The sequence below is a fragment of the Larimichthys crocea genome, chromosome VII (genome assembly GCF_000972845.2).
Source record: "Larimichthys crocea isolate SSNF chromosome VII, L_crocea_2.0, whole genome shotgun sequence".
Lineage (NCBI taxonomy): Eukaryota > Metazoa > Chordata > Actinopteri > Sciaenidae > Larimichthys > Larimichthys crocea.
In genome coordinates this window covers 13,308,696-13,320,800 of record NC_040017.1, presented here as the reverse complement: position 1 = coordinate 13,320,800, position 12,105 = coordinate 13,308,696, and the positions used below count along the sequence as shown (strand labels likewise).

General features: G+C 39.2%; 1 protein-coding gene across 2 annotated transcripts in view; it reads left to right on the top strand.

Moving 5' to 3' along the window:
* Positions 1-12,105, top strand: part of pdgfd (platelet derived growth factor d) — a 51,225-nt gene that overhangs the window by 15,840 nt on the left and 23,280 nt on the right. Inside the window, exon 2 of one of the 2 annotated variants that reach the window (XM_019276131.2) lies at positions 10,386-10,575. In XM_019276131.2, coding sequence (XP_019131676.2) covers positions 10,386-10,575 — 190 coding nt within the window. Of the gene's footprint in view, positions 1-10,364; positions 10,576-12,105 lie in introns of both variants that reach the window. The other variant, XM_019276130.2, reaches the window with a different exon arrangement.

Genomic DNA, 12,105 nt, shown 5'->3' with positions numbered 1-12,105 from the left:
AGTCTTTTACAACTCATAACATCCTTGTAAATATTCAAAGTTACATATCAATGCTCTGAATAAAACGCAACGTTCTCTTTTGAACTTGAAAAACTGAATTTCCACCCCAGTTTGCTGAGTGCTGCTCATCTCTCTTCTTTGTACCCATTAGGCTAATTTGTCCCCATCAACAGGTGTTGAGTCATAAATGCCTGAGAGGCACTAGTGGATGCTAATGCTAATCAAAGGCCCAAAAGGACCATTGAGACTCACTGGTGAAGATGTAAGGACTGGCTAAAAAGCTGCAGCACCAAAAGGAAAATTGAAATGCATTGTGAGGCTTTCCAGTGGTGTCTCTCCTCTTTGTTTTTTGCCTTTGAAATAAATGGGAAAAGTGAAATGATAATGAATTTGCACAAATCGGCACACATCACAACTAAGGGACACACTCGCACAAACATGCACATAACTTCACAGATGCACACAAAGCACTTATTATCTTTGCTTATTCATGAGTGTAACGCACGCTCTTTGGTGGCGCCCATACAGTGTTTGATGTGTTGAGGTATCTTGGGGCTTTGTGGACTTTCTTTGTCCTTTTCAAATGACAGTAGTCGCAGCAATGTTTCACTCACGATCTTTCCACTGGAACTCTCTTTATCTGCTCTGTCTTTACATTTATTTTCTCTCCCTGTTTCGCTTTCTTCTCTACTTCTCTACCTCACTCAATCACTGCCTCCCCCTGTTTCTCTCTCATCCATCCCACTGTCCCTCATCTCTGCCCTGTCGCATTGTTGATTCTCAACCTTTCCTCACCTTCATTTTGTCCTTTGTATTATTTGTTTTGTTTGTCCACTCTCCTTCTTACTTGCTCACTCTGAGTTGTGTGTAATCTTTTTGAGGAGACTGGCTGAACTGTGTAAACAGTGTTTTGTTCTGAGTCTGTTTGTCCAACCTCCTCTGTCCATGTCACAGGACAGGCCTTGTATAGGCAAGGCATCAAAGGAACATGCAAACACATAGACACACACAAACTGAAAAATGTAGTACTTTTACTTAGAGTATTTCTACACTGTGGTATTACTACCTTTACTGTAGGTTTACTGCAAGAGAGAAGAGACTGAGAGTTTTTGAGTTGCTGTGTGTGGAAAGTCAAATGTGTGTCCTTGAAGGCGTTTGTTTGTGGAGGATTTCAGTCAAGGGTGTGAGTCATCAATATCTATACAGCTTTGTCACTGAAGTCACCGAGGCACCGATATTTTCCCAAAGCTTCAAAATAGAAAGTTCTATATGATAATGTTGCCAGGCAACTAAGATATTTCTAAGCAGATGTTTCAAGCTAAACCTAAATACACTAGATGGTTAGATAATTGGAATAGATGGAGGTGGATAGAAAAAGTTTTACATCTTCTATCCAGCTTGTGTTGCAAGACCTACCTTTTCAAGTAGTCACTGTCCAGTTTTTTTGGATCACACCAGGCTTTGACTGACAGCTTGCACACAAGCCCAAGAGAACTCAACTCAAGGAACTAACTAATACTAACTAATACTCAACTCAACATACTAACTGGGCAAATGAGCCAGGTATCTTTTTAACCTAACTAAACAGGTTAGGTGTATAAGTACCTTTTGATATAAGCTTTTGGTTGGTGCTTTTCCTGTGGTTGCGTCGCTGACAGTTAAAGGCTGACATTGGAGATGTGATATTACAAACAATTTTTAGTGCCTGCATGCATAGGTATGCTATTATCAGTGCAGACATTGTCAGAGAACACTTACTGTATAGACACATATATGTTGTTGGACACTCATCCACTGTTTTAAGACAGATCTTAAATAAAATTAATATTTTACTTCTATCTGTATTTTTGTTTATGTTTCATTATTTTTGAAGACATCTTAAAAACAATTCAAATTTAAATCCATGTTCATGTTATCGTATGGCACAACTCTGTGGCTATGAAGCTAATGCAGCATCTATGTTGTGTCCAAGTGAAAGGACATAATGCATGTAAGTGTGTTCTTTTCTATAATTATATATAGACCTGATGTCTTCTATAATTCATGGATATGTACACCCCAGCTGTCTTGGCACATGTAACTCTCAGATGAATGCCTATGTGGCCTACCTAATGCACTGGACACTCCCACATTTGTTAAATATGCATTTTCCCTCAGTTTTTGTTAGTGAGATTGGACTAACTAAAAGGTCCCTCCTGTCCAATTCTTTCTCTTTCTCTCCATGTCATCACTCCACTTTAGCTGACTCTGACTTGCAAAAACTTTCAGTTTCTTTGCATAAAAGAAAATGCTAGAAGTTAATTAGTTTTACCAGAAAAGATGGGGCAGCACCGGCATGATGATCTGGAAGAAAAGAGTAGAGATATCAAACAGTAGAAGAGAAAGAGAGATACATGTAGTGGCACACTGTTTTTTCAATTTTTCAATCTATTAATATTTCACGCCTCAGAGACAAAGTCAAACTTTGGTCACGCTTAAGGGACCAAAATTTGACTTGGTCCCTGAGGCATGAAATATTTTAAAATGTGAGAAAGAATATCAAGTGTCCATTTGCATAAACAAAACAAGAAAAATGAAAGAAAAATTAGAGCTAGAGAATTAGAGTGTGTCAAAGAGAAGGGAACAGAGGTAAGAAGATGCTGCAGGATGGAGGGAGCACAGGAAGTGAAGAAGAGAGAGAAGAAGAAATGCGGGTTGAGAGCCGATGCTGACCAAAGCTGACACCCCTCGGCATGCTGTGTTCACCTCCAGGGTGTGTGTGTATGTGTATGTGTGTGTGTGTGTGTCTTTTCATTGCCTCCATGCTTATGTATGTGTGACAGGGAGACAAGAGAGAATATTTAAAGCTGATTTGTCATGAGACAGCGGCAAAACAGTGGAGCCAGCACAGGCTTTGATAAGCAGCACAGTGATACACAAACACACTCAAGCCTTGAGCTAACATTTAGCCAGATGGAAAAGGCTTTGGTCATTTTTCATGGGTAGAAATACTCTGAGGATTGCAAGTACAGCTTCCCACATCAACAACCAATACACAAATACAAGTACACAAAGACCAACACACACACACACACACACACACAAGTTTATACGTAAAAACACACACACAGTGTTTACCAGCAGTTTTGCTGCTAATGGGCAATGTTTTACACTCTGTTGTCAAACACAGATGAATAAACAATATAGCAGATAACTGAAAATGACAGCAAAGTCTGTTGTAATCATAATAATAATAATAAAATAACAATAATCACAAGAAAATTGTGTTTTAATCTATCGTCTTTTTTTAAATGATATCTTTCTTTAAATTATTGGTAGCTTCCTCACAAAGTTATTCATGCTAAAGAAAAATTGGCTTGTAGCATCCTCACTAAAGTTCAATCAATACCCGGTGATTGAACTGTCTCACGATAAAAATCAAGTTAGTCAAAGTAATCCAATGCTACATACGACTTAATATGTAGCATGCAGGCTGCTTCATTAAATAGTCTTTCCCTTGACATGTCAGACTTTTCAGTTGTTTTTTTTTTTTTTACATTCAAACAGATTCGCTGTTTGTTTTTACACCCATCGAAATGTCCATGCACTGTATTTAAGAGGGAAAAGTTCTTCAATCAAAGCAATAGTCATCACTTTTAGGAAATATACCTTTTTGCTTTGTTGCCAGGCAACCAGCGTAGACTCCAGGCAGTTACTGCTCAAAGCCAAGAAACAGTCCGGCACAAAGCCCCAACAAACTGTCATTTTTACTTTTCAGTTTTTGTGCAGGAAAAAGCTAATTAGAGATATAATGCGGCAATTAGTGAGCTTTAGAGGTGAGGGCAGGTGGATTTTGTTATCTTTGGACTAAGTCTAGCTGTTTCCTTCTGCTTTCAGCAGTCATTGTGCTAAATTATAAGCTAAGTAGCTAAAAGAGCAGCATTGATCTTCTTATCAACCAATCTTCTTATCAAACTCTCCGCCAGTAAGTAAATAAGCATATTTCCCAAACAGTACCTGTGAACAAGGGATTAAAATAGAAAACACATTTTTGAAATAATTCCATAATCTGAAGACACATCAAATTGATAAGAGTTTAAAGCACCTCTTTTTATTTAAACTGAGAATGCCCCCAAGAATGAGAACAGAAACATCGCATTTCTCTGGAGAGTTTTTTCGCAGCCGAAAGTGAATGTATTATGTGCGTCCTGTTAGCTAGCGTTGCTGCGTATGAGAATTCATTTTGAGAAGATGAAAGTCAGACAGGATATGTTAGACGGGGTGGCAGATGTAGGAAATGGGGTTGCCTTGTTATAGGTAATGTCCTGTGGGATTGTGTCTCTGGGTGAGAATGTATTATATGAAAACTGTCACTCAAGAAAAAATAGAGTTTGGTTTGTACAAAATGGAGACTTGGATTGTTATAATATTTAATATTAGGGAAGTGTTTGCATAACTGTGACTTTACCAAAATCCACTTTTAATTAACACAGAAATATGAAGTTCAGTATCTCGTCTTCATCAGTTCTTTTCTTGTGACTGCAGTACTTTCCTTGTGGTGCTATTTTTTGGTCTCTGATGCACATCGGTTGCTGGGTGATCAGAGTGTGATTGGCACTTGGATCAGAAATAGATCTCAGAGGCATGAAGAACATCACACCCTGGCACTGGAGGTGGGAGAACCAAGTTTAATTAGTGAGAATTTTACCCACATGCATCCATGCAAATACACATAATCGTGATACAATCACAAACTTTTTGTTCAAAACTGGCACATGCACAAACACACTGCTAATAGATCCCCACGCATCACACAGTCACGCAGTATCTTTGTCACGGTTATTTAAGTGTCAGATCAGGAGACTGAAAGCTTAATTGCCAGTGTCAGACATTACGTGTATGTGTGTGTGTGTTTAAATCGAGAGGTGTGAGTCAGGCTGTCAGTGATATTATCAGCACTCTTGACATCATCTTATTTTCTAAGACTGCTGAACTTAAACTTTCTGTCAAGTTCAGAGGAGAGAAGTGTTCTCTGACTGGTTTAAAGAACACAGGTCCTTTAAAACACACGATTTAAAGAGACTTTAGAGACTAGTTTTGTGGCTTTGATGCACCCTTATGTGTATGTGCAAAGATGTTATGGCTTGCAAAGGCTTGTAAAAAAGGAACCAAGAACAAAATAGTAGCAAAGACCTAGTTGTAGTGGATTTAGAAACAGTGGTATTCATCCAAGATTTGAGATCTGGGACTATTTATTCAATACTTTACTGCCTGACTTCCCCAGGATCACCCATCTGCAGGGTTTTTAACTGAAAGACACATGTACTCAGCCCATATGGATTTTTTTTTACCTCAAGAATACCTAAGAGAAAAAGAAGAAAAAAACCGTTTCAGCTTGATGTATGGAGAGCTACAAACTAAATGTTCACATCAGGCATCAGAGCAGCAGTGATAGTTAGGCTGCTGTTTATAGAACGATGGTAATTTCATTTAATGTTAGTTAATTTTTTTGTGCAACTGAAAGCACACACAACAGAAGTGGTCTTAAAGAGAGAGAAGAAGAAAAGAAACTGTATATGCACGAACTAATAACAGCCTGCCACAATTTGATTCATCCCATGTCCATCATTTACTGGTAGTCCAGACAGTGACACTCCAGCACATTGGACTTGGAGGTTGAAGTGCTGACTTTGCTGACATTCACGGTGTTTACACCTACATCATAATGTGTAGCATTCATGTCCCCTAATTTTAGACAATCAAATAAACTGGACAGTCACTATGTTTAATATTTTCAGTCTGATGGTCCAAAATCTATGATCTACAGACATGTGGTAACTTCCCTGGTGATGCACTGCCAGGTCTGTTCGATTGTTTGAGATGCTTTTTTACAACCCAGTCTTCAAACATGAAATACATACTCAGGTGGAATGAGGTGACTGACATGACCAGTTTGGTTTATTCTACTCACTAGCCATAACTGTAATTAACTGACCTGTATGTTAAGGTGAGAAAATTGGTGACTATGTAAAGAAAGTCTATGAATTCAGATCCGCCTTATTAAGGCTTAAAGGAAGTCCAACGTGATGTAGTATGCATCACTATCCTAGTATTTTCAAGTTGCACTGCATGTCCCATTGTGACCCCAACATGTGTGTTGGGTTCCTAAGGCTGGACCTGATTCCATTTCATATACAGTATATATCCTAAGTTATATCTTTACTCACTCTGGACTGGATCTTTAACAGAAACCTCTTTTATTATCATGGTATCATTTGCATGAATTTGCAATGCTGTCATTGACATCACTGCATGATTTATAGTCAGGTCAATGGAGTGACAGAGAAACTGCATCCAAAAGAGCTGAGTGCTGCTTGAGCAAATTTACATATTTTTTTTCATTTTAGCATCTTCATTTGTCTTAATGCTTTCTGTCTCTGGCACACACTCTTCTCTGCTTCTCTCTCTCCCCACTCGTACACACAGATACACACTTGTGTGCATGGATGGTTTATTCATGAACTGTGTATATGCACACACAAACAGGTGTATTAGATTGTCAGTAGTGGATACCAGTTTTTTGTTTGTTTGTTTTCTGTTTAGAGGTGTAGAAAATGATAAGCCTACTGGCTGTACTGTGTGTGTAGTTAATCTGCTACCAAAGTCACAGATGTTTGGAAAGATTTAATCGACATAGTCACAAAACTTTCCCAGGAGACCCAACAATGGTGTCCAGGACAGTACAGACAAAAGAACCAAATTAAATAGAGATACGAGGAGCCAGAATGGTTGGAGCTTGGCTGCTATGCCACTTGCTGGCTTCCACAAGAGTTAGTTCACTGCAGGGTGGGACTCTCTTAGTCTAGCTTCTCTGTCCAACACAATACATGCAACAAATGTACAGACAAGACAAACAAACAAAAATCTGTTGTTGATTTGCCGCAGTGACCCTTTTCCTGGATCATTGTAGACCCTAATAATACAAGGACAGAGAGAGGAAACCCTGAAACTGGGGAATATTGGAAAGCTGGTTACAGAAAGTTATATAATGTGTTTTTGCAGGTCAGGTCAGAATCAGCTACAGAACAGCAGTCTTTCAGTAGATGTTGAATCAACCTCTAAACATCTAGATTATCTGCTGCCCTCTGAAATTATATGTTTCTGAATATCATGCAAACTTCACACAGAGGAAGATATCATATGACCTTTTAGTGGAAAGGAAGAAACGCATCAGCTCACTTACTGACTTCACCAGCCTGTTAAGATAGGCTGTAATGGAGAAGGGCAACGGAGTTGAGAAAAAAAACAAAGCCGGAATAATGGATGTGACACTTTCTCTCCTTTTCTCTTTCTTTTCTCTTTCCTTTGAAGTTAGCTTCCTCATCTCACACTGGCATCCTGTCACTCCTAATTTTCCCTGTAAGCCTGAAGATAGTTGAAGGTACGCACCAACCTCTTCTGTTTACCTGAAAGCCAGGATCTTTGCATTGCTGAGGAAAGTAGACAGTGGTTCATGATATTTACCCCCATGTCCAAACTGATTCCACACACCGACAACTAAGAACAATCAGCAGGGCCCATTAATGCAGCAACAACACTGCCAGGAACCATGCTTAGTTTTTGTTGCTGAACCAAGCATATGGTAGTGAAACTAGGCTGCTTGATGTTCACAAATTCACATAGCGGTAGAAGAGAAGTGTAAGATATGATGTGATTTCAGTGGCTGTCTGTGGACGTTATTTTTCACTAGGTGTGAATGACAAATATAGCAAAATGTAAACATATTATAGATCTATATGTGCATATAAAGAACACACCATGAAGCTTTCCAAGGTTATGCAGTGCATTTTCTTTTATGTGCACAAATATAAATATCAGTAATGGAACATGCGCACTCAACATTGGCTTAAGACAAATAATGTACATTAATAAATAATCTTTACAGATAGAAAGAAATGATAATAGCCACCTACCTAAATTTCCCCATCAACATACGCAAATACTAATAGACACACACAGGCTCACACACACACAGTTCTGTTCCCAGGAGATCTTAGTGGGTGAAAGTTCCTGACACATAAGCACTTTTATGACTGAATGGACCTACACAGTCAGGCCTCTGATCAGCAGAGTGGAAGAATTCCATTACAAACAAACTCTGCCCCAACACACACAAATACACACACACACACAACACCTAACGCACACTCACGAATGCACAAGCACCCACATTGACAGATTCATACAAGCATACATTATGGTGGAGAGCTCAAGGTCCTGCAACATAAACACATGCAAATAGACAAAAACACACACAAATGAAGATAATATCGCCAATTTGACAACACGAAAGAACAATAACAGAAATGCTGCAGAGAGCAACAACATCAAGGGGATAAAAACAAAAACAAAAAAACCTACATACTTATACTTTAGTTCCTATCCAACTTCATGAGTTACAACCCATGGCAACAACAAACTCACACACACACCAAAAAATGCATATAAACACTCTTTTAGGTGAAGTATTAATTGCTAAAGTCAGAATTGGCAAAGGGTGTGAGTCCCTTAGAACGCTGAATGAGCGATGAGACAGAATTACTGACTAAAGCAAGAGGTGCAACGTAAAGAGAGGGAGGGAGAGATGGGATAGGACAGGAGGAGAAATTAAAGGAAGTTTGCAGTGAAGAGGTGGAGAAGAAGGCCAAAGCTTCATCATCATCTCCCAGGGGTGCAGGCTGCGGTGCCTTGATTATGCATTCAACTCCCTACTGCTCTCTCTCGCTTGCAAAAACCACACACCCTCAGAAAATACAGCCCTGTCAGCCTACTTCAGCACACAGCCTGACCTTAGAGCGCGTGTGTGCGTGTGGATGCAGCGAGTTTCTTTCTAATTTTCAGGAAGTCAGCAATACAATGATGGGGACAATTAATGAGTTTGGTATATGAAAATTAGATTTATGATTGAGTTGATTAACCAGGATTAGACGTTCAGTGGGTGTGATTATGATGTTCATCAGTACTGATGAGCAATTATTACACAGTACTTTAAACATGACTTTAGTAAGCAGCATTGTAATAGTAAAGAAATACAGCTAATAAACAGAGCCTATGATGAATCATAGTTAGGATTTAATTTTTTTTTTTACAATTTTCATTGTAAGACAGGTGGTTGTTATTATATTGCAAATGTCTCATTTTAGAATTTAGTGTGTTTGTGGTACTTTGTGCTGTTTTGGCACAGTGGTGCAATGACCTTCACTGTTATTTACACACACTTCTAAGCATACTTGAACAAAACACAGTATTTTTTAGTTTATAACCCAGGCCGCCAGTAGTGATGTCAGTTTGTCCATCTGTGTTCTTAAGTGCTGCTGTAAAACAGGGTGTGATTCTTGGTCACTGGAGAATCACTCTAATGGATTTGATGGATCTATAATTTCCCTTTTGACCATCGTGTTGGTCCATAGCCATTTTTCCTGTCATATTTTTTTATTTCAGAATATTTTTGTGGACCCCTTGACGCCACTCGTACACATGAAAAATCTAAATCTAATGGTTCTGAAAAGGTCAGACTTATGCTTTGAAACAAGGGCAGATACTCATAATCATATCCAAAACATAATATTCAACAGATCCACAACAAAACATTCTTTAAAATTTGACTCTCGCCTCTATAAATTCATGATAGAGGTGAGCTGTGTTATTCTTTTCTCAGTTCTAATCTCTTTCAGATGTTTCCTCTTTAGAAAGGACAAAGTCAAAGGAATAGATGATCACTTTGGGATATACACTTATTCACATTCTGGCCAGGAGTCAGATGAGAAGATCAACACTCTTATGCCTGTCTGCAGTTATGTAGCTACCATCAGCATCTGCTTGGCTTAGCATAACGACTGGAAACAACTAACTGTATGAGGGTTAAAAAAATCTGCCTACCAGCACCTCTAAACTTCACTAATTAACACATTTCTAACTTTATAGAGAGCTAGGTTAGCTGTTTCCCCCTGTTTCCAGTCACCAAGTTCATATTGAGGAGGCAGACATAAAAGTGGCATGCTCGTCTAATTTAATAGTTGGCAAGAAAGTGAATCAGCACATTTCCAAAAATGTTGAATTATTCTGTCAAGGTACAGTATGTCTTTACATATAAGGCTGAAAGCTTTACAAGAAATGGATTTATAGTCCCTGTCTTCACCAAGGTCATGTCATCACTAGACTGAAATATCACATTTGTATTTGTATTGTATGTTGTCTGTATATGTTTTTGTGCTTCTACATTTGTATATCCGATACTTGCTTAGCATGTTCTGTCTCTGTGAACAAGCTGCTTTTTTTTTATTTAAAACTGGACTAACTAACTGATTAGTTGTAACCACTAACAGACAGCAATCGCCTCACCACAGACTTTTACCGCAAAGAGGAAAACATCACAGTAACGCCCGTGGGTGGAACCATCCACAGCCCACGCTATCCCAGCGCTTACCCCCGCAACCTGCTGTTGTCTTGGAAACTGCTGTCACCGCCAGGGAGCCGCATACACCTGGAGTTTGACGGACACTTTGGCCTGGAGGAGGCTGAGAATGGAGTGTGCAGGTAAAACAATGAGATTCACAGAGATAGGGAAAAAAAACAGATGGAGAGGAGAGTATAATACCTGAGTTGAGGAAAGAAGGATAGAGCACAAAGAGGAGGAAGCACTGATGAATTGCAAGCAGCTATAAAGGAGAAAAGGCAGATGAAAGTAACAGTGATTAAAGAACCAGAGTGTGAGAAAAAGCAATGATGGAGAGGACAGTATGCATTGAGGAAAAGTTTGTGAAGTAAAAGTCTCAGGTTGAAGGGATGCAACAATAAAGTATGTGAGAATTATTTGTTAATGTATGCACATTAACACACCAACAATAAACTGTGATTATAAGGATGTGAGACATAAAAAGGTGCAGGGGGTGGAATCAGTATGAGAGAGATGGATAGTTGAAGTTTACTTTCTTGGCAAGGAGTATAAGAGGCTTGTCCTTGAGGGTTGATGGGAGAAAATAGACTTTTTAATCCCCATATGCAACTCTGCTGTCTTTGTAAGCACTTTGCTGAAAAGACAATGGGGAGCAGCTTGGGGAAAAGGGGGGGAGGAGGGATTTGGAAAGGTAGGAAGAGAGGGAAAGTAGCTGTACCCAGTTTTTCAAATTTGAAAAATGTTTTGTCACATTGACTGTGTGTGTGTGTGTGTGTGTGTGTGTGTGTGTGTGTGTGTGTGTTCATGTTTGTATTTGTGTGTGTTTGACTGATGGACTCACTAATTGACTGGGGTATTGATTGCTGGAATGTTATCTAAGTCAGTGATTCTCAACTGGTGGGTCGCGACCCAAAAGTGGGTCGCGGACCCGTTCTCAGTGGGTCGCGGGCCTTTGCCTGGGAAAAAAATGTTAAGAACAAAATCCTGTGCTTTTATTTTGAAGTGGATTTTTTATGCCGCGGAGTGCCGTCTATTCACAATCGCCACAGTAGGTGGCGATAAAGCCTTGTAATGTTAATAGACACCCACCAAACTGCACCATCTTTTCATTAAATAAATTTGAGAAGTTGAAAATTTTCCTCAATTTGGGTCACGGCTTGTCCTTTAGGGGTGATGGTGGGTCCCGAAGCCAGACCAGTTGAGAACCACTGATCTAAGTTACCTAAAACTTTTGTCAAGTACTTTTGTCAAGTGCCCATTTGAGTATACATCATAAATTCACCAGAGCTGAAGTATCTTAAAACCCTAAAATTAACCTAAACTGTGCTTAAGAGTGTAGGAAGAAGCACAATGAAGACACAGGATGTCTTTTAAGGACCATTAGTTTATTGCAAATTGGATCTTTTTTTGTAGTGCAGCCCATCGTTTTTATCAGTTATGTAACACTGTTCTCACCAAAGTAGTCACTGAGATCTGCAAATGGTGCTATGCCATTGTTGTGATGGCCAATTATTCCAAAACCCCAATAGTCTGAAAAATGTCTCATTGGACTGAAAGCCCATTTTTCCGACAGCCTCTTATTCTGAAAACAAATGGCCATTACTCAGAGGCCTCATTGTTCAGAAAATACGCACTCTGGTATCACCAACTGTCGTAACTAATGTATTTTA